This window comes from Petaurus breviceps, unplaced genomic scaffold (assembly GCF_028583685.1).
Source record: "Petaurus breviceps papuanus isolate PSGF00001 unplaced genomic scaffold, PetGlider_PUasm1.0 90740, whole genome shotgun sequence".
Lineage (NCBI taxonomy): Eukaryota > Metazoa > Chordata > Mammalia > Diprotodontia > Petauridae > Petaurus > Petaurus breviceps.
The window spans coordinates 4949424-4972942 of record NW_027187330.1 but is presented as its reverse complement, the minus strand read 5'-3'; the positions used below and the strand labels follow the sequence as shown (position 1 = coordinate 4972942).

At 39.3% G+C, this 23519-nt stretch overlaps 1 protein-coding gene across 3 annotated transcripts in view; it reads left to right on the top strand.

The window, feature by feature from the left end:
• CPN1 (carboxypeptidase N subunit 1) overlaps positions 1-23519 on the top strand; it is a 472336-nt gene that overhangs the window by 431051 nt on the left and 17766 nt on the right. The window contains exons 2-5 of one of the 3 annotated variants that reach the window (XM_069067219.1): positions 2025-2138; positions 3219-3415; positions 16858-17013; positions 18274-18456. In XM_069067219.1, the coding sequence (XP_068923320.1) occupies positions 3248-3415; positions 16858-17013; positions 18274-18456 (507 nt within the window). In that variant the 5' untranslated portion in view covers positions 2025-2138; positions 3219-3247. Of the gene's footprint in view, positions 1-1967; positions 2139-3218; positions 3416-16857; positions 17014-18273; positions 18457-23519 lie in introns of those variants that run through there. The other 2 variants (XM_069067218.1, XM_069067217.1) reach the window with 2 other exon arrangements.

The following is a 23519-nucleotide window of genomic DNA, read 5'->3' as shown; positions in this document are numbered from 1 at the left end:
TTCCTTCCTTCCTTCCTTCCTTCCTTCCTTCCTTCCTTCCTTCCTTCCTTCCTTCCTTCCTTCCTTCCTTCCTTCCTTCCTTCCTTTTTTTCCTTCCTTCCTTTCTCTTTCTTCCTTCTTTTCTTTCTTTTTTTGTTTTTTGCAAAATGTAAGCTCCTTCAGGAAACTGGCAGTTAACTATTTTGTCTTTGTATCCACCAATATCTTGCACACAGTAGATATTTAATAAATGGACTATATTTAATTCACTTCACTTTTAAAAAGTAGTAGTAGGTAGGTTCTTCTGGCTTCTCAGCTAATAATAATAATAATAAGGGTAGCACTTATATATCAATTTAAGGCTTGCAAAGCACTTTACAGATATCTCATTTGGTCCTCACAGCAATCCTGGGAGGTAGGTGCTATTATGATACCCATTTTTCAGGTGATAAAGCTGAGGTGCAAAGAGCCATCAACATTTCTTTGCTTCATTGGACACTAAGCCCGGCTGAGTGAAGCTTTATCAAGTAAGGAAGCAGAGTCAAATAAGGGGTAGATAAATGAGGAACGAGGAGACCCAGGTTCTAATCCTAGTTCTACTACGGAAATTCACTATAAAACACTAGCTATGTCACTTCACTGCTATGTGGCCTGCTTTACTTCTCATTTATTCAAGGATTTGCACCAAAACAGAGGTTCTTAACACTGGTTAGGGGAGGGGCAGCGCACGATGAAATCTTTGAATAATGGTTTGTGGCCAACATTCATGATTAAAGGAAATACTAAATTTCAGTGAGAGATTAGTGAAAACAAAGATGCCATTTCCACCCCCCCCATCCCATTCAAGTCCCCGACCCCCTGAAATCTATCTAGGCACCTCTTTAGCAGATAAGAACATGTGTACTTAGATGATCTCAGTTTAAGGATGCCATAAATTCTAAGGTTCCTCCCCATCCTGTGACTGGCAGCAAGCCTGCCCTGATAGAAAGAGGAGAGTGAACTGCCATAAGTATTGGGAAAAGCTAGGCTTCTAATGGTATGTTTAACAACAACTCCGTTTTTAGTGAAACTTGGGAATTTTAGAGTACAGATTTGGGATTGACCCTCTCTCTATTCTTAGAGATCTATTTTAGTGTTAATAGTTGTATTAGTATGATTTAATGAGGTTCGGATCCGCTCCTATAAACGACACTCTTCAACACACCAGAAAAATAGAAAATAGAAATTTATTCAGAAAAAGCAAGGTACAGATAGCTTAGATTTGCATAAAAAGCATATAATGATGAGAATAATCAATAACATAGTACCAATCAAGATAATCGGTAAAGGAAGAGAATACATCACCAATTCAAGGGAACCTCCGAAGTCAGTCAATGGCTGGGAGCCCCGTTAAAGCCCATACAAACTTGAATTGTGTAAAGAGTTTTCCCGGGCGAAGTGTCCTTCCCGCGGGTGAGGCTCAGTGGGCCTACCGGACGCAGGTCTTTATAATGTTCTAAACAAAGAAGGCCTGGGGCCAAGAAGTTTTTGGCTCGTGCGCTATTCACGCTCAATACACTTCTCTTTCAATACACATCTGGCCCAATACACATCCGGCCCAGTCACGTTCCATCCGCCTGAGGCTTGGTACTTGTTTTTAATAACATCACAAGAACACTCAGGATCTTAAGGCCAAATGAAATGGAAATTGAAAATTCCCCTTTAAATTAGTAAGATCATTCAAATAAATAGGTTCAGTTCAACTCCCGGCTATGACCGTTCCATAACCCCTGAGTGTTCTTGGCTTAGCATCCCAGGAACTAGCCATTCCTAGGTGACGTTGACCTGGAGGGTTGGCTTCCCTCCTTGCCAGACGTGATGTTATTAAAAACAAGTACCAAGCCTCAGGCGGATGGAACGTGACTGGGCCGGATGTGTATTGGGCCAGATGTGTATTGAACGAGAAATGTATTGAGCATGAATAGCGCACGAGCCAAAAACTTCTTGGTCCCAGGCCTTCTTTGTTTAGAACAGTATAAAGACCTGCGTCCGGTAGGTCCGCTGAGCCTCACCCGCGGGAAGGACACTTCGCCCGGGAAAACTCTTTACACAATTCAAGTTTGTATGGGCTGTAACGGGGCTCCCAGCCATTGACTGACTTCGGAGGTTCCCTTGAATTGGTGATGTATTCTCTTCCTTTACCGATTATCTTGATTGGTACTGTGTTATTGATTATTCCCATAATTATATGCTTTTTATGTAAATCTAAGCTATCTGTGCCTTGCTTTTTCTGAATAAATTTCTATTTTCTATTTTTCTGGTGTGTTGAAGAGTGTCGTTTATAGGAGCGGATCCGAACCTCATTAAATCATACTAATACAATAGTCTTTAATTACTGACACAAAGTAAAACATCAGAAAAGGAAGGTTAGAGCAAAATGCCCCAAAGGAGTATATGTCATGATTTGATTTGATTTTTTAAAAAACAGAGCAAGAGTCAGTATGGCATAGCTAGTGGATATAGTGTTCGAATTAAAAAGAAAATCTAAGCTTACATTCAATCTCTAAAACTATCTGAGTGACAGTGAGAAACTTGCCCTACCCTCTTGAAGCCTCAGGTAACCTTTGGAGATATAAGTTAGAGATGGGTTCTATACTGAGGGTCAAAAGGAAACTTAAAGGCTGTTTCATCTCCCATTTTTTAGATGAGGAAACTGAGACCCCAAGAGGCTAAATGACTTGTTCATACAAATAGAACCATAATATTATTTTGAGCTGGATGGGACCTTAAAGGTCATTTGTTCTAAATATTCATTTTACAGATGAGGAAACTGAGGCCCAGACATATGTGTTTGTTTTTTTTAGAGGGGGGAAGGCAGGGCAGTTGGGGTTAAGTGATTTGCCCAAGGCCACACAGCTAGTGAGTGTGTCTGAGGTTGCATTTGAACTCAGGTCCTCCTGACCCCAGGTCTGGTGCTCTATTCACTGCACCACCTAGCTGCCCTGAGGCCCAGACATATGAAGTGACTTATCCAAAGTCACTCAGATGGTAAATGGAAGACCTGGGGTTTTGACCTCAAACCTTCCACCTCCAAAGAAAGAATTCCTTCTACTGTGATCTGTCTGTTGGGGAAAAAAAATCCCAAACAAAAAAACTACTTTTGTAAGATTGGATTTTTATTCAGGGAGATCTCATGGCAAGTCCATCTCATTTCTTCCCTTCCTGGCTTTAAGAGTAATATAGCTTTATTACAATTACAGTGGAGCCAGAATTTAAGTATGTTGGAAACATGCATGGAAATGAAGTGCTGGGGAGAGAGCTGCTGATCCAACTTTGCGAGTTCCTGTGTGAAGAATACCGCCAGAGGAATGAACGCATTGTCCGGCTGATTCACAGCACGAGGATTCACATCCTGCCTTCCATGAACCCGGATGGTTATGAAGTAGCTGCAGACCAGGTACTAGAGCTTGATGATAGCTAGCATTTTGCTATGTGGTGACTGATGCTTTTTAAAGGTTTTTTTGTTGTTTTTCTTAAGCTCTGAAAAGTGCTTTCCAAATATTATCTCATTTTTATCCTCACAATAACCCTTCAAGATAAGGGCTAGTTTTACCTCCATTTTATAGATGATGGAACTGAGGCCCACAAAGGATGGGGTCACACAGCTAGTTAGTGACTGGGGCTTTAAACTCAGGTTTTCTTGACTCTTAAGCCCCTTGCTCTATCCACTGTACCACACAGGTTTCTGAAAATTTCTTTCCTAAAGTTAACTGGTATAGCACACCCTCCAGCCTGCGTGTCTGGCTCAGATTCAGATATCCATCACCAACCTTCAGTTCAACCTCTATTCCATATACATGCTTTTAGATTATGAGCTTCTTAAGGGCAGGGACTGTCTTTTGCCTCTTTTTGTAGCCCTAATGATTAGCACAGTACTTGGCATATACTAGGTACTTAATGAATAAATGTTTATTGACTGATTGAGGTCTCAGGAAGCAAAAAAGTTATTGCACTTTGATCATAAGATCGTAGATTCAGAACCTAAAAAAAAAAACTAGTCCCAACTCTCATTTTACAAGAGGTCCAGAGAAAGGAAGATTGGCCAAAAATTACATAGGGAATAAGTAACAGATCTGGCATTCCATTTCAGATCTCTTGATTCCAAATATAGATATTTCCACTGTATCAAATCTCTGAACTTTGATGAAAGTCAAACAGAACAGATCCTAAAGTTCTCTGACAGGTTAGAGCATTGGGCTGAACATAATAAGATAAAATTCAATAGGGATTAGTAGTCTTGCCCTTGGGTACAAAAAACATCAATTTACAAACATATTGAAGAGGCATGTATAAAGTTCTGAAGAGGATTGAGGTGAGGAGGTATTACAATGTAAGCTCAATTTATTTTGAACATTTTTGTATTTATTTAGCATTTAATTTTTCCTCAGTTACATGTAAAAACAATTTTTAACATTTGTTTTTAAAATTTTGAGTTCCAAATTCTCTCCCTTCCTTCCTCCCTTCCCTCAACCCCCATTGAGAAGGCAAGCAATTCCATATAGGTTTGATGTCATGCAAAACATATCTAGAATAGTCATGTTGTGAAAGAAAACATAGACTAAAAAAAATATCAAGAAAAATAAAGAAAATGTAAGCTCAATTTAAAACAGCATTGTAATATGCCACCCTCCTTTCCCCACCCAAAAAAAGCTAATGCACTCTTGGGCCGGATTAGGAGAAGAATGATCTCCAGAAACAAGATGGTGCTGATCCTACTATATTCTGTCTTTGTCAGACCTCCTTTGGAGTATTATATTAGTTCTGGGTACTATTGTTGTGGTTTAAAACCAGGGACTCCAAAAATTGTTGAGGTGGGGGCTCTGCCTACCCAAAAACTGTTACGGTTTCATGATGTGTTTGTGGTGGAACTGTCTCAAAGAATTCAGAGTCAGACCACCTCTAATCCAAGTATAGGCATTTATTGAGATTGATGCCTCTCATGGAGTGGGCTAAATTCCAGCAGGAACCAGCAGCTTTAGAGAAAGCAAGATAGGTTTTTATAGGGTAAAGATGCAATTACATAACATAAATTTACATAGAATAGATGAATATCATTAATATTAAAAAAGGCAGGAGGAGTTTGTTAAGGGATTGAAGGTAATGGAGGAGGAGTTTGTTAAGGGATTAGGTAATGGAGGAGGGGTCCCATCTATGGTTCGGTGGTTAAACATTCTGGTCATTCTGCCCTCCACCTGGCTAGCTATTGTGGTCCTGTCTGGTTAAGAGATATAGTTAGGTATTGTGGTCATGTCTTGGGCTAGATGGATGATGTGATTGTGATTGAATACAAGAACACACCTGTTTCTGTGGGAATGGGTCTGGGGGCAGTGACCAGGTAGAGGCAGTAGCTAGGTTCCTATCACATAGACATGCCTTCTGTTTCTGTGGGAACTAAGAGTTCAGGGATACACTTGTTGTTCCAATGAGCAGTGAGGCATATGTGAAGAAGTTAACCTATTGGTGGGGGGATTAGGTAGGTACAGTGGGCCTGCTATTCAGTGGGGCCAGGCCTATAATAAAGTTAGAATACTGGGGCTGGGGGCAGCTTTATTAGGATTCCATCACTATGGTTTAGGAAGGACGTTGATAAACTAGAAAGTGTCCAGAGGAGGTCAACCAGGATGGTGAAGGGCTCTGAGTTCATGACGTGAATATTGCTGAGAAGACACAAAAGCTGTCTTGGAGAATGCAGGGCTGTCATCTAGAGGAGGGATCAGACATGTTCTGTTTGGCCCCAGAGGGAAGGACCAAGAGGAATTGGGTAGAAGGAGCAAAGAGGTCAATTTAGGCTTGGATGTCTGGAAAAACTTTCCTAAAGAGCTGTCCAAAAGTGGGATGGGCTTGCCTTGAGACGCATTGGCTTCTCCTTTGGAGGTCTTCCAAGAAGAGATGGGACAGCCCCTTGAATGTATTTTACTGAAGATTCCTTTCACTTACAGGTTGAACTAGAGGTTTGCTGAGGCTCCTTCCAACTGTCAAATTCTGTGATTCTCAATTCAAACTCCTTCATCATTGCAAATAATAGTATAGTTATGCCTTCCACATTGCAACTTTCCCCATTGCATTTTTAATATATTGTGGGTTGGCATAAGAAATTACATGGGAATTTGGGGGAAGTTTTGCAGAAGCTGTAGATGACACATGAAAACCAGATGACCACAAAGAAAAAGTGTCAAAATGCATGAAATATATGTAGAGTATTGTATAATATCAACATATTTTATCTTTTAACACCATAGTAATTCAGACTTCTTCTCTGATGTGAAGGGAGGACCAAAAACTTTTACGTAGATTTTCCAGATTGCTAGGGTGCTGTGCCCCTAGCCCCCACAATGTGGCAGGGATAACCGTCATAACTAACATTTATATAGCACAAATTATATGCCAGGCACAAAACCCAACCCTTTACAATTATTATCTCAGAAGGCTGTTCCCTAAACTTTGTTCAGCTTAGACTTCTTGTGCATTCAGTTTGTTCCTGTGTCTTAGTGACTAAGTATACTTTTCTTGGACATTTAAGATCCAATGCTTAGATCATAGGTTCTCCTTGGAAGCATACAATAAAAGAATGTTAGAGCTGGAAGGGGAGGGGGGAGGGAGGAACATTTAGCTTTCATCTAGTCCAATGTTCTCATTTTATACATCTAAAAAAAAGCCACCCTAAAATGAAAAATCTCTTGCCTGGAGCCTCTGTACAATAATGGACGGATCTTTGTTGTGAAATGTAAGATCCTAAGAATCATATTAGTGAACATCCATATATTTTAATTTCTTCATGGCAGTAATAGTTTTAATCAAGTCAGAGTTGATTATAGTATTGGTTTGAATTGAGGCCACTCCTGCATAGACCTTATACCAAAAATGAGATCTCTTTAAAAGAAAAAAAAAATACACTAAAAAAATTAATAGGAGACTGCATCCAGGTTTTTTATAAGCCAAATTTAGGCTACGTGTGGGAGGAAAACAGCCTGTCCTGAGAGTTTGGAGTTGTTTAAAATGAGCAAAACATTAGCTTTGTCAATTGAAATGTATTAATGACTTTCTGAAGAGAGAGTGGGTTAAAGAACATTTCATAGAATCAATAAGTACACGAAAGAGAATGATGATGATATTACCTACAAAAATTCTTAAACTGCTGCTAAAACAGATCTGAGTAAAAGAGTATCTCTGAGAATATACACTTAAAATAGAAAAAGGAAGGATTGATGGATTCAACATATGACTTTAAAAAATAGAAAATCAACAAGTTGACAGCAAATGTAAATAGATCACTGATTGTCAATTTGCTGCTTATTCTTCCCTGCTGGGAAAATTAGAAACATGGAACTCAGCTCTAGGGTAGGGCACCCCCATGGACCTTGTTTCTTTTCTTAGAGCTTATCATATGCCTTTCTGAGACTCTGTTGTCAAGAGTTTTATGACTGCCACATAAAGATGGAACCTGACTTTAGTTTTTCTTCTCGCCTCCCCTCCCCTCCCCTCCTGTCCTCTCCCCTCTCCTCTCCTCCCCTCCCACTCTTTCTCCCTTTACATTTGTATGTGTGTGTATGTGTGTGTTTATGTTTAAGACTGGGTCTCCCTGTAGCAGCAAGCACCCCAGCATCCCCAGGGTGTCTGCCACCACAGGTTCTTGGATCTGCTTTGATAAAGGAAAGCAACTCAAAATGGGTTAACAAGCTTACTTTAATCAGTCAAATATGTATCATTTACCTAGTTCAGGGGAAAGAGGTCAGCACCCCAAACTTCAGAGTATACAGACAGAATTATCAAGTCAGAGAAATAGATCAAGTAAACAGATTTCAAACTGTCCAACCATTACATCCATACCAAATCAACATCTGGGTTTCAACATCTGGGTTTTTCAAAGCCGAGGGGGGGCTCTCAACAACAGCTTCCCAGAATCCAGATCAAATCACAGAACACTTCTCAAAGTGAGCCCTCAAAACAAAGCTACACATCAGGGCTTATATAGTCTTCTCCTGGCTCAGAGAATGTAATAACCTTATTGACTCACTGGCCAATCAAGAAGTATCTACTGAAAAACAAGCCTCCCACCCCAGGCTCCAGGTGCACTTTAGCCTAGGGGCAGGGAAGATCTTAAAAATTTACATTCCCATTACACTCCCCATCTCACCCATGCTGAAAATGCAGGGGCTACTTGCAGGCCCATGGACCCTGTAGAGAACACTGGGTGAGTCACTATTAAAGCCAACATTGTCCCCAAAGAACAGGGAATGAAATATAATTTACTCTCTGAGCCTTAGTTTCTTACTCTGTAACATTAGTCAGTTGGCCTAGATGGCCTCTAAGTTTCCTTCTAGCTCTGAATCTTTGATGTTTATGATTCAGTCTAGCCAAAAACATTCAAAGGACTTTGGAGAGAGGGCTTCTCTACACCTGGCCAGTTTTAAAAGCAATAGAGTATGAAGCTCTTCAGATTGATTGAAATGTATTTTACTTAATCTCCCCTTCTTTTCCTTGGTACTAGATACCTGAAGCCTGAGCCTGGATCTTGCCTTTTACGTGTCCCATCAGGTCAACCCTGGTTTTGACTTTTGACTGTGTTAGATGCCATTTTCTTCTTCTATCTCTTGAGCTTTAGGACCTGTATCCCAGTTATTTAACTTGGCATAGTGTATATCAGGCCGTACTTGGATGGAAATTTATTTTCTACAGCCTCCCCCCACCTACCACCCACCCAAATACACACCCCAATATGCAAACTAAAAAGGCATCAACCAGGCCTGTGGAACCTGCTCTTCAGCAAGCCATGATGGGTAATGACCCCAGCCCTGCCCCTTCTCTCCTACTCATTCTTTCACCTAAGTTCTATCTCCCCAAACCTACTTTGAAAAGGAGATTTCAACTTCTCTCTCCTTCTGAAAACATAAGGTCTTTTGGGGTTTCCTTAAGATTTTTTAAAAAAGTTATTAATGCATAAAGTCAGGATGACATAGTGATAGAGAGCTGGTCTTAAAGACTGAAAGATCTGGGTTCAAGTCTTGTCTCTGACTACTACTCTGCCCACATGGGCAAATTGCCAAGACTATTAAGGTTCTCATTTTAATTGGTAGAGGGAATTTCTTGATCTAGAGTTCCCAATGAAATCACAGGTCTAGTCTCCTCCTTCATTCCTTTTTTTTTTTTTAATTAAATTTTATGTTTGTTTTTCTCCTTCATTCCTTCTTTCTCCAATAAATATGTTCAAGGAAGACAATGTTGTTCACAAAAACAAGTAAAAAGAAAATGCTACAATGTTACAAGTATTGAATTTTGGCACTTTTTTTTTTAACAATTTGAGGGAGATGAAGTGGTACCTCAACTTAAAATTCTGATATACATCTGCAGATTTCATGTCTGAGGAGAGCCTTCAAGTGCTCAGTTTTGTTCTACAAAATCAAATGGATTCCTTAAACTAATTAAATGCAATGGAATATTACATTCTCCATACTTCTCAGTTAGTTGGGTGACCTAAGAAAATAGTCTGTTTTAGGGAAATGTCTGTGAAACCCTGCTCACTTTCCATTCCTCCATTGGGAATCTTCATGCATGCTGAGACCATTCTCAGCCAGACTTTCTAGAAGTGAGAGCCAAGCATGAAGGCTGAGGCTGCTGGGATAACTTGAGCTCTTCCTATGGCAAGGCTTGAAGAGGGATAAAAAAATTTGGAAAAGCCACTGTGGTGAGTAGAAGAGTGAGTTAATTAAGGAGGTATCAAATTATTGCCTTGCTGCAGTGAGGGCTCTTTTGAAACAATGCACCATAAATTTGTAGTGGATCCAGTCAGCATGGTGTTGTGATTTTTCTTCAGCTTCATTCAATAGCATGTGAGGAAAAAACTAAGAGATGGAGGGATTGGAGGTTATGGTAAAGGTGAAAAACAAGGTTAAGGGGTTGCAAAGCAGAGGGAGAGGTAGAATAACAACAGGTGATAATGAGATAAAGAAATTTTACAGTTCATAAATATGGAAGGAAGGCAAGTGTCCTGGAGGTGGTATATGCATAACAACTACCAGAATCTTGAGTGGGTGATAAATGCAAAGTGAATGAACCCCAAAGATAGAGAGATTATTGAATGAGTGATAAATGTAAATTGAATGACCCTCAAAGATACATTATTGAGTGATAGTGGTAGAGCAAGACTCTGGAAGTGGCAGAGAGTCTCAAGAAAGGAGTATAACAACTCCCTATCACCCCAACCAATGCATCTGGAGGGGTATGAATGAAAATGCAACTAATATTAGAAAAGATTCCTTCTTTCCTTCCTCTTTTTGTAAAAGCACCAGCACTATGATCTTTTTTTGGGGGGGAGTCTTTTCATTTTGAAAGATCTTGAGATTCAGTCCCTGAGTGTCTTTAAAATTATTAAAGCCAGAATGGAATTCTTAATTTTTAAGCACCTAACAAAAATCTATTTTCCCCTTAATCCACCTCCATCACCTTAGTAGGAAAAAGCAAAGCAAAGCAAAATCCTTGTAACAAATAAATGTAGTCAAATATAAACAAATTCCCATACTAGTCACCATCCAAAAATGTGTCTTGCTTTTGGGGGGAGAGGGGCGTGGATCCAAGATTGTTAAAATAGGACCTCTGCACAACTCTGGCTCCCACCACCGCCGGTACATGTAAAAAAATGATTAAACAAATTTTAGAGCTACAGAATCCACAAAGTGACAGAGAGAAACAAATCTCCCACTGAAGGCAGCCTGGCAGGCCGACAGGAAGGATCTATTGCACCAAGCTGGGAGCCAAGTGCAGTCCCCATGTGAGCTGTGATTGTGGCCCCAACCAGCGGTGGCCAGAGCAGACTTCAGGAGAGTGAAACATCAGCAGCTGTGGCAGTTTCCATATTTCTCAACCCATAAATGCCAAAAAGAAAGTAAAAGGTCAGTGTGGAACTCTGTCAGAAGGGTGGAGGAAGAGAGCAGTCCGACCCCTGCCCCTGGGGCAAGAAGTGGGTGGAAGGCACAGTGGCAACTGAGTGGTTGCCTTCACAGCTCCTGGCCTGCAGACCGTAGGGGGACCAAGTGACCATTCAGAGGCTAATTGCTCTTGTTTTAACCTGCTTGGATCTGGATCACTGTCTTTGGTGGAGGTCCTGGAGTGTGTGGCCAGTGTGCCAAAGCTTGTGGGGGCTACAGGAAGGGCGCCCTCCTAATAGCTCTGGCAGCTGCAAAAACCTTAGTGATTTGGGATACAGCTCTCCCCACTCTGGAAAGCAGAGTTCTACCATGGCAAAGAGCTCAAAAGCCAAGTATTTGGCTGGCAATATGAGCAAGAAGAGGAAGCACAAACAGATCATAGAATCCTTTTTGGGGGACAAAAAGGATCAAAGCATGGAACGGGAGGAAGACAACAAAGTCAAAACCCCTGCATCAAAATCTTCCAAGAAAAATATGAATTGGTTACAGGCCATGAAGGAGCTTAAGAAGGATTTTTAAAATCAAGTAAGAGAAGTGGAGGAAAAATTGGGAAGAGAAATGAGAATGATGCAAGAAAATCATGAAAAAAATACTGAAGAAAATAACACCTTAAAAAATAGACTAACCCAAATGGCAAAAGAGGTCCAAAAAGCCAATGAGAAGAAGAATGCCTTAAAAAGCTGAATTTGCCAGATGGAAAAGGAATTTCAAAAACTCACTGAAGAGAATTAATTCCTTCAAAATTAGATTGGAGCTAATGGAAGCTAATGACTTTATGAGAAATCAAGATACTATAAAACAGATCCAAACAAATGAAAAAATAGAAGGCAATGTGAAATATTTCATTGGAAAAAACACTGACCTGAAAAATAGATCCAGGAGAGATAATTTAAAATTTATTGGACTATCTGAAAGCCATGATCAACAAAAGAGCCTAGGGGCAGCTAGGTGGCACAGTGAATAGAGCACTGGCACTGGAGTCAGGAGGACCTGAGTTCAAATCCGGCCTCAGACACTTAACACTTACTAGCCATGTGACCTTGGGCAAGTCACAACCCCAATTGCCCTGTGTTCCAAAAAAAAGAGAAGAAAAAAAAGAGCCTAGACAACATCTTTCAAGAAATTATCAAGCAAAATTGCCTTGATATTCTAGAACCAGAGAGTAAAATAGAAATTGAAAGAATTTACCAATCTCCTCTTTTTTTTTTGCTTTTTTGGAGGGCAATTGGGGTTAAGCAACTTGCCCAAGGTCACATGGCTAGTAGGTGTTAAGTGTTAAGTGTCTGAGACCGGATTTGAACTCAGGTCCTCCTGACTCCAGGGCCAGTGCTCTATTCACTGCTCCACCTAGCTGCCCCACATCGATCTCTTCTTGAAAAAGATCCCCCCCCCACCAAAAAACAACTCCTAGGAATATTATAGCCAAATTTCAGAGTTCCCAGGTCAAGGAGAAAATACTGCAAGCAGTCAGGAAGAAACAACTTGAGTATTGTGGAAACACAATCAGGGTAACGCAAGACTTTGCAGTTTCTACATTAAGGGATCTAAGGGCTTGGAATATGATATTCTGGAGGTCAAAGGAGCTGGGATTAAAACCAAGAATCACCTAGCCAGCAAAACTGCTTCAGGGAAAAATATGGTCATTCAGTGAAATAGAGGATTTTCAAGCATTCTTTATGAAAAAAGCAGAGCCGAACAGAAAATTTGACTTTCAAATACAAGAAGCATGAAAAGGTAAACGGGGAAAAAGAAATCATAAGGAACTTATAAAAGTTGAACTATTTACATTCCTACATGGAAAAATGATAATTGTAACTTGTAAGACTTTTCTCAGTATGAGGATAGTTGAAGGGAATATATGTGTATACATACATATATATGTATGTATAGGAGGGTGTATGTGTGTATAAATATATGTGTGAGTGTGTGCATATGTATGTACATATATACATAGACAGAGGGCACAGGATGAGTTGAATATGAAGGGATGATATCCAAAAAATAAAATTAAGAGGTGAGAGAGGAATATATTGGGAGAAGGAGAAAGGGAGAGATAGATTAGGGTAAATCATCTCATAAAAGAGGCAAGAGAAAACTGTTACAATGGAGGGAAGGGCAGGAAGGTAAAAGGGAACAGGACAACCTTACTCTCATTGAATTTGGCTTAAGGAGGGAATAACACACATCCAATTGGGTATCTTCCCCTACAGGAAAATAGGGGGAAGGGAATAAGAGGGGGGATGATAGAAGGGAGGGCAGTTTTGGGGGGAGGGTGGCTAGAAGCACACACTTTTGAAAAGGGACAGGGTCAAAGGAGAAAATAGAATAAGTGGGGGGCAGGATAGGATGGAGGGAATCATAGTTAGTTTTTCACAATATAACTACTATGGAAATGTTTTGCATAACTATACATGTACAACCTATGGTGAATTGCTTATCTTCTCAGTGGGGGTGAGTGAGGAGGGAAGAAGGGAAAAAATCTGGAACTCAAAGTTTTAAAAACAAATGTTAAAAAAAAAAAACTTTACCAAGAAAAAAAAAGAAAAATGTGTCTTTTGATTCCATCAACCACAGGAGATAAGTAGCATATTTCCTTATCATCCTCTTTGTCATCAGAGCCCCAACTTTATAATAACCACTCCCCTAGAATACCTCGCTCCCTCATTTTTCATCACTTACTCCTTTTCAAACCTCAGCATTGGATTACATCCACTCTGCCTCATGTACTTCTAAATGCTACTGGAGAAAGTCACATACAACTTTGCTCACAAGATTCACTACAAATTTACATTATCTAATTTCAATTAAACCTATACTACATCAGGGCAATATTTTTACTCTTCCCCATCTTATCTCTATTACAACACCAGCACTACCCCAAAGTGTCTATTTCAACTTTTCTTCACTTCTCAAACCATTGACTCTAGTCCCTACCCCTACCCCTTTCAACTGAGGGCCTTTGCTCAGACTTGACCAAGAACACTAAGGCCATCACCTGACATGAGCTCCCTTCACTCCCCGGTCTTACAACTGAGATTTCCTCAACATTAACCCCCACTCACTCAGACACACTACTACCATTTTCTCCTCTTAGGTTCCAGTTTTTGAGGAAGGATTGGCTCTAAAAGAATGATACCAGATTCAGGGTTTCACATATAATCCTCATTTTAGTTTGTGTATGAACATGTTCATTTTTGGGGTCTTTGTTAGATCAAAATAAAAAATTTAAAAGACTGATAAAGACCATCAGAAATAATAAAGGTAAAATGTGAAAGTATAAAGGAAAACATCTTCCTGTTGCACTAAGCTAGTCTTCTCTTGTTCTATTCTTTTGAGAAGGGTAGATCAACCATAAATGCAAATTCTCCAACTAAACTGCTTTGAAAAGGTCCACTAAGAATCAAATAAGATAATCAATAAACAAGTAGTGATTAAGTATGTACTTTGCTTCAGACACTATGCTGGGTGCTGGGGATACAAAGAGAAAAATGAAACAGTACCTGCCCCAAGTAGTTTACCCTCTTTGAAGGGATATAATGAAGGTAAAACTCTTTGAAAACTTTAAAGTATCTTATAAAAATTTTATATTATTATCGTTATCATCCTTTTTATTTTATATTCAGTTTTGAATTCTTTCCCTCTAACCCCTCTCCCATACATTGAGAAGGCAGGAAATTTGATACCCATTAGACATACAAAATCATGCGAAGCATTTCCACATTTGCCATGTTGAATTAAAAAAAAGGCAAGAAAAATAAAGAAAAAAATACTTCAATCTGCACTCAAAGTCCATCAGTTCTCTATTTGGAGGGGGACAGTATTTTTCATCACGAGCCCTTTGGTATTTTTTGATCAGGGTAGCTAAGTTTTTCATAGTTCACCATTGTTAAATGGTGTTAAATTGTGTTTTTATTGCTGTTACTGTGTGCAATGTTCTCCTGATTCAGCTCACTTCACTTTGTATCAGTTCAGATAAGTCCATATCCACATGGATAGGGATAGGAACTGGACCTAAAATTTCATTGGTAGAGGGAATCCATGAAATAGGGAAGAAGCTCTTTTTGAGGGAGAGGAGAGAAAAGAAATTCTTTACCAAGGCAGGTTGGCACTTTCTTTGTAACTTAGAGAGCTGGCTTAGAGCATTAAGAGATTGTATCCTTCCCAATTTTTTTTTTTCTGAAACCATCCCCCTTGTCATTTCTTATAGCACAATAGTAGTCTACCACAATCAGTCAATTCCCAATTGATGGGCATCCCCTCAGTTTCCAATTCTTTGCCACCACAAAAGCTGTTATAAATATTTTTGTGTATATGGTTCCTTTTCCTTTTTCTTTGATCTCTTTGGGATACAGACCTAGCAACTGTGTGGTTGGATCAAAGGGTATGCACAGTTTTATAGTTCTATAGACATAGTTTCAAATTGTTCTCTGGAATGGTTGGACCAGTTCATAACTCCACCAACATCAGTTATCTACTTTTTTTGTACCTACCTTTTCATATACTCTCTAGCATTTGTCATCTTCCTTTTCTGTCATGTTAGCTAATCTGATGGCCATGAGGTGGTATCTCTCAGAATTGTGTTAATTTAAAATTCTTTATTAGTAATTTGGAGTATTTTTTCATATGACTTTTTAACTTTGATTTCCTCTGAAAACTACCTGTTCATATTCTTCTTTGATGTTTTGTCAGTTGGGGGAATAGCTCTTGTCTTTTATTTTTTTTATAAATTTGACTCAGCGGAATGCAGAGTGAAGCAGACTCTTTTCTCTTTTGTTTTGTTTTGTTTTGTTTCTCATGGTTTCTCCCATTTGTTATAATTCTTCTACACGACATGACTAATATGAAAATGTACTTAATAGGAATGTATGTGTAGAGTTCATTCATATCAGATTACATGCTGTCTTGGGGAATGAAGGGGGACGGAAGGGGAGAAAATTTAAAACTTATGGAAGTGAATGTTGAAACCTGAAAATAAATAAGTGAAATATTTAAAAAAATGCAAATAAATTTGACTCACTTCCATATATATGAATTGAGACCTTTGTAAGAGAAACTTGCTGTAAAAATTTTCCTCCAGTTTCTTGCTTTCCTTCTAATTTTCACTCCATTAGTTTTGTTTGTGCAAAATCTTTCAAATATTATATAATTAAAATTATCCATTATGCTTCCTATGATCCTCTCTCTTGTTTGGTCATAAATTCTTCCCTTATCCATAGATCCTGCAGATAATTTTTTCCATGCTGCCTTAATTTGCTTATGATATCACCCTTTATATCTAAATCACGTGAGTTCAAATCACGTACATCTAAAACATATTGATCTTACTTTGGTATATGATGTGAGATGTTGGTCTGTGTCTAGTTTCTGCTAGAGTCCTTACTTTGTCAAAATAGTGAGTTCTTGATCCAGTTGCTGGGATCTTTGGGGTTATCAAACTCTAGGTTACTGAGGTCATTAGCTTTTATATTTTGTGTACCCAGTCTATTCCACTGATCAACCACTCTTTCTTATTCAGTACGAGATTGTTTCGAAGATCACCACTTTGTCATATACTGTCGTTTGAAATCTGGTACTGCTAAGCTACTTTGCCTCACTTTTTTCCCCTATTGATTCCCTTGATATTAGTTATTTTTTTTCTAGCTCTATAAAATAATACTTTCATAGTTTTGATGGGTTTGGCACTGAATAAATAAATTAATTGAGGTAGTATTGTCATTTTTATTATATTGGCTCAGCCTACCCACAAACAACTAATATTTTTCCCATTGTTTAGATCTGTTTTTATTTGTGATCAACATCACTGAACAATCAAACAAAAACCAATAGAATGCTAAAGAAGCAGAAAGTGAAAAGTGGGTTTTTCAAATGTAAACTTTAATCTGAAACTTCCATTTCTCTCTCTTCCTTTTCCTTCTAGGGCCCAGACACCAACGGGTATCTTACTGGCCGGAACAATGCCAATGGAGTAGACCTAAATCGAAACTTTCCAGATCTTAACACCTACATGTACTACAATGAGAAGAATGGAGGGCGCAACCACCACATACCCCTTCCAGACAACTGGAGAAATCAGGTACAGAGCTGAAATTTTTATCCACATTGGGGGAGGGAAATCACATCTTCTCCCAACTACCATTTTTTCCAACTCAATTCAGCAAGTATTTAATAAGCATTAACTCAATTATTGACAGGTCCCTGATGACAAGGTCTTTGTTTTACTCCTTTTTGTAGCCCTAGTATGTGCCACAGCACCCCACACTTAGTAATGGATAGGGATAGGAACTAGATCTACAATTTCATTACTAGTAAGAACTCATGAATGAGGAAAGAAATTCTTTACCAAGGCAGGTATTGTTTGTGCAAAACCTTTTAAATTTCATATAATTAATTCTTCTGTTCCTTCTGTACCTTTTCTGTAACTTAGAGATCTGGTTAGAGCATGAAGAGGTTGTATCTTTCCCAGGATCACACAGTCAGTATGTATTAGACTCGGGTCTTCCTGGCTACCAGGCCAACTCCCTATTTTCTGTGCCATACTGTAATCCCCTAGCCCTTAGCCCAGAATTCCATGTTTAGATAGCCTCCACAAACATGTAAGCTCCTGGAGGACATGGACTGTTTCACTTTTGTCTGTACATTCTCAGTTGAATGCCTGGTACCTAGTAGGTGATTAATAAATTCTTATATGTTAATTGACTGATCAGAGCCACTCAGATCTGTCAGAGACAGTAAATGGCTTCCAGTCTTGTTCCTCCCATCTTTGCATGATGCTCAAATCAGTTAGTCAGTCAACAAGCATAGAAATGAGTCAGCAGTATAGCCTGGAAAGGGATGAAGACATCTTTGACCTAGGTCTCCTCCTTAACTTGGATGCTTTGGGAGGGACCAGTTAATCAGAAAGTGAGGCCTCAGGGATAGAGAGAAGTCTCACCAGAGAGAAGTCTCATGTCTCTTGCAATTCCAATAATAGGAAGTGTAGGGTAGAGTGAGCTTCCACGAAGAAGAGGCCTCTATGGCATGATAGAAAAAGGCCCATGGAGATGGGACAACAGGGTGGTCTAGAGGGGGATGAAGGGATGCTCAGCCATGCCTTCCCTCACCTCAGTTGGTCTAATTAAAGAGCTGGAGACTGAGAAAACAGGAGGCCAGAAAGCAGATATGGAACCAAACCTTCCTCTCTGCCTTCCCCTTTGACCCCTTCTTTATTAGGACGAGGAACCTTCAGATGCTTGTTTGTGTGAATTCTGCACTTCCTTTTGTATGACTGTGACTAACGAATAGTTTGGCACCCGGTGCCCTCTTGGGGCCCTGCTGACTCTTTACCTCCATATAGGTGGAACCAGAGACCGAGGCTATTATACTGTGGATGGAATCCATCAACTTTGTTCTTTCTGCCAACCTTCACGGAGGTGCAGTTGTAGCCAATTACCCATATGACAAGTCCCGTGAGCATCGGGTGCGGGGTTTCCGTCGTTCTGCTGATACTCCCACTCCGGATGATAAGCTTTTCAGAAAGGTAAGCAGGTAGGTGAGCTTAAGTGCCTGGCAGAGAGGGGAGCACAAAGAGGGTGTGAAGTGCAACAGGTGGGAGCATCAGATCAAGTCAAGAAAGCCTTGCTGAGATGCTACTAGCTGCAAAGTACTGTATGAGGTGCCATACAGAAGCAGGGGGCAGCATGGCTCCAGGAGGGTACGACGGCTCTGAAGTCAGAGGATCTGGGTTCAAGCACCTCTTGTGACATTTGCTACCTACACGACCTTGGTGAAATCACTTAACCTCCATGTGTCTTGGCTTTCCTCACGGATGAGGGTGTTGGACTAGATGGCCCTGAGGGCCTTACAGCTCTAGATCTGTGAACCTATAATCTTTCTAAGAGCTTACAATAGTCCTACTAACCACAAAAAAATTTAATAGCATTACAATGTCAGAAGACCTAAGTTTGTTTTTTTGTTTGTGTTTTGCTTTTTTTGGAGGGGAAGGCAGGGCAACTGGGGGTAAGTGACTTGCCCAAGGTCATATGGCTAGTAAGTGTTAAGTGTCTGAGGCTGGATTTAAACTTAGGTTCTCCTGACTCCAGGGCTGGTGCTCTATTCACTGCGCCACCTAGCCACCCCCAGAAGACCTATGTTTGAATTCTACCTCAGATACTTACTAGCTATGTGACCCCTAGGCAAATAATTTAATTTCTGTTGGCCTTAGTTTCCTCATCTCTAAAATGGGGATAATAATAATAGCATCTACCTGACAGGATTGATGTGAGGATCAAATGACACAGTGGACATGAAGTGCCTTGCAAACCTTATTGTGTTAATGTAAATATTAGCTATCATTATTTTTTTTGTTCAGTTGTTTTTTTGAGGCAATCAGGGTTAAATGACTTACCCAGGGTCAAACAGCTAGTAAGTATCTGAGGCTGGATTTAAACTCAGGTGCTCCTGACTTTAAACTCCTGACTTGAAGGCTACTTCTCTATCCATTGTACCATTTAGCTGCCCCTTTACTTTTATTTTTCAATATATGGAATGACATGTTATGCTGAGCTACAACAAGTCTACATACCCAGTCTAAAGTTTAAGCCAGGGGTTAGGAAACCTGTGACCTTGAGGCCACTTGTGGCACACTTCATGGGATTATGAGGAAAGTTCTTTGTAAACCTCACAATGCTGGGATCTCATTCCAGTATTTTGTGGTGAGGACTGAAGGATCTTAGAAAGAGGTTCATAGATCATTCACTTACAACTCGAAGGTGTTAGAGAGGTTGATCATCTTGTCCAGGTGTGGGGAAACTGTGGCCTCAAGGCCACATGTTGGCCCTCTAGGTCCTTAAGTGCAGCCCTTGGACTAAATCCAAACTTCACAGCACAAATCACCTTAATAAAAGGATTTGTTCTGTAAAACTTGGACTCAGTCAAAAGGCCACACCCAAAGCCCTACCCCTGGTTTAAGACAAAGAAAGATGTCAAGAGATTGTTCATAATTGATTGCCCAATGAAGTATCTAATTGCATAAGAATTCAGAGGAAGGAGAGGTTGTCTCTGGTAAGGGTGGTTAGGAAGATTTTACAGAGATAAGTTTGATGTCAGGGCTGTAAGACTGGATGGGTATGTCAGAGTATACCAGAAAGATGTATCACAGACATCCACTTTCTCTTAAATTGTATGCATATATTCCTCTTAAGGTATTATAGATATGATGCTATTTGATTATAAGCACCTGTTAAGGTATTTATGGCATGCATGTATTAAGGAACATTATGCTTTCCTTTTGAGCTGCTCTAATGGACAGAGGATACCTCCAAGAACTCTTCATTTTGTACTAATCCAGTCTGGGCTAGAATATAGCCAAAAGGACTTCTAGGTGCTTGGGTGTGACCTTTTGATTGAATCCAAGTTTTATAGAACAAATTCTTTTATTAAGGTGATTTGTTCTATGAAGTTTCGACTCAATCAAAGGGCTGCACTTGAGGACCTAGCGGGCCACATGCAGCCTTGAGGCCGCAGGCTCCCCACCACTGGTATAGGTTCATTTCATAGGTATATTCATTGGGTTTAAATAGTAACCCATGATTTCTGATCCTGTTTGTGCAAGTCTTTTCCATGTCTTTCTAAAACCCATCCAGGAAGTGTTTAGCTAATGCTTTGGATGCCTTCCTTAGAGTCTTTTAATAATTTTTTTTAATTAATTAATTAATTTTTAGTTTTCAACATTCACTTCTTTAAGATTTTGAGTTCTAAATTTTCTTCCCCTCCCTCTCCTCTTCCTACCCAAGATGGCATTCAATCTGATATACAGTCTTTTAATATTTCACTAATAACCTTACAAAACTTGGTCAATACTTCTCTTATCACTTACTCCTATCACATAACCAGTGCACATACTTTTATTTTTTAAAGATGCCTTTTATGCTATTTTTTAGTGCAAGTCCTTTTTAATTTTATTTTTTCCATTTAATAGTATTTTATTTTTTTCCAATTACCTGTAAAGATAACTTTCAACATTCATTTTTGTAAGATTTTGGTCTCCCTCTCTCCTTTCCCTCCCCCAAGACAGCAAGCAACCTGATATAGGTTATACATGTACAATCATAATTAAACCTATTTCCACACAAGTCATATTGTGAAAGAAGAATCAGAACAAACGGGAAAAACCATAAGAAATAAAAAACAAAAACCAAAAAAAGTGAAAATAGTATGCTTCCGTCTGCATTTGTACTCCATAGATCTTTCTCTGGATGTGGATAGCATTTTACATGATAAGTCTTTTGAAATTGTCTTGGATCATTTTATTGTTGAGAAGAGCTAAGTCCTTCATAGTTGATCATTGCACAATGTTGCTGTTACTATGCACAGTGGTCTCTGGGGCATGCTCATCTCATTCAGCATCAGTTGATATAAGTCTTTCCATGTTTTTTCTGAAGTCCACCTGCTCATCATTTCTTTTAGCACAATAGTATTCCATTACATTCATATGCCACAAGTGGTTCAGTCATTCCCCAGTTGACGGGCATCCCCTCAATTTCCAATTCTTTGCCACCACAAACAGAGCTGATATAAATATTTTTGTACACATGTCTTTTCCCCTTCTTATGATCTCTTTGTGATATAGAGCTAGAAGTGGTGTTGCTGGATAAAAGGGTATGCACAGTTTTATAGGTCTTTGGGCATAGTTCCTAATTGCTCTCCAGAATGATTGGATCAGTTCAAACTCCACCAATAATGCATTGATGTTCCAATTTTCCCACATCTTCTCCAGCATTTCCCATTTTTCTTTTCTCTCATATTAGCCAATCTAATGAGGGTGAGGTGATACCTCAGAGTTGTTTTGATTTGAATTTATCTAAACAATAGTGATTTAGAACATTTTTATATGACTATAGATAGCTTTAATTTCTTCATCTGAAAGTTGCCTGTTCATATCCTTTGACTTATCAATTGAGGAATGAGCAAGTCATTCTTGATAACATACATCCACCAGGCATCTTTCTACTGTCCTTTGAGACATGATCTGACTAAAATCTTTCACTAATGAAACATAAGATTTGACATGGTGATTGTTTTGAGAGGCAGTGGATTTCCCCTCAATGGAGTACTAAGGTAAAGGCCAGAAGGCCACTTGTCAAATTATATGAGAGTGGAAATTCCTTCCAGTTCTCAAATTCTGTGTATACAACTGCCAATCAAATATCATCCCAATTATAATGATCTTCATCAGAATCATATAGACAAAATGATACAACAATGTTCAATTTTCATTAAATAATGTCAAAGACTAGAAGAGCTTTGAAGAGTTGAGTGGATTATTTCTCTTCAGTTCCTAAAATACTTATGGTATATTCAGATGGATAGGGCAATATAAAAAATGACGTGGAAGATTGCAGTGTCTCAAAAATATAAGATATAAAATGATAAGATATCTTTTAAAAATATCTCAGAATTTCCTCATTCAGTGATCAAATGGCCCCCTGTGAAAAGCTTTCATTGCATTTTGATGATGATGCTTCCTTTGCCTTGATTTAAGTATTTTCAATTGCATCAAATTTTTGTCCTTGAACAGTAACTTTAAGTAGAGACAACTCAAGGTACAGGACCATGGGTAATCTTGTTTATTTGTGAGTACAGTGGTTCTCTATGTGGTTGATAAACTGGTCCTGATGGCAGTTTTCAGTGACCCTCTTTCCAGCCCCCACTTCAGGAATGAGCTGAAGTTGTTTTGAGTAATGGCTGTATCACTGGGTCTAGCCTCCCAAGGACATCATAACTTGAAAGCAACATTCTCACTTAGATATGTGAGCATCCAACAAGTCTTTTTTTTAACTGTTTCATTACTTTATAATTATATTCCTTGTCTTTTCTCTATAAGTAGACTATAAGCTCCATGAGGATAGGAACTGTGTTATTGGGTGTTTTTTAGTCTTCTTATTTATTCCATAAGTATTTGCCATGTAAATTAGAGGTTATGGCCAAAACTGAAAGATAATTACTTGGAATAGCAGGAGGCAGAGGAAAGCCCTATGTTCTTAATCTTTGTGAAAAAAAATTGCCCAAAATTAGCTAGGTTCCCAGACAGGGAGAGATGTGTGGGTTTCAGTCAGTCAGTAAGCTTCGATGAAGTACCTATAATGTTCCCGGCATTGTGCTAAACTCTGGGAATACAAACGTGAAAAAAGAAAGAGAGTTCCTGTCCTCAAAGAGTTTATAATCTAATGGGGAAAGACAACACAGAAAAAGGAAGCTGAGAGAGGGGAGGAGAGGAAAGTCCCTGACTGAGGAGATGACCAGAGAAATGTGGCTGAGTATGAAATGAAGAGATGGTTGGCTCGAGTCTCCTACTTAGAGGAGGTTTGGGGAAGAACCTTCTACCCTCCAATCAGAAGGAGGGACTCTAGGGGCAGAGGTTACTTATGAGGTATGAGTTCCAGAAGCGGTCTTCCAGGATAAAGAGGTTTATGGGGCATGATGAAGTCCAGAGTAGTAGAAATGTGGGAATGCAGGTGTACGAGTGTGTGTGATGAATACATAATAGATATTTATATGTAACTATGGTAGTAACATTATAGTGTATTGTACTAAGCCAGTGAA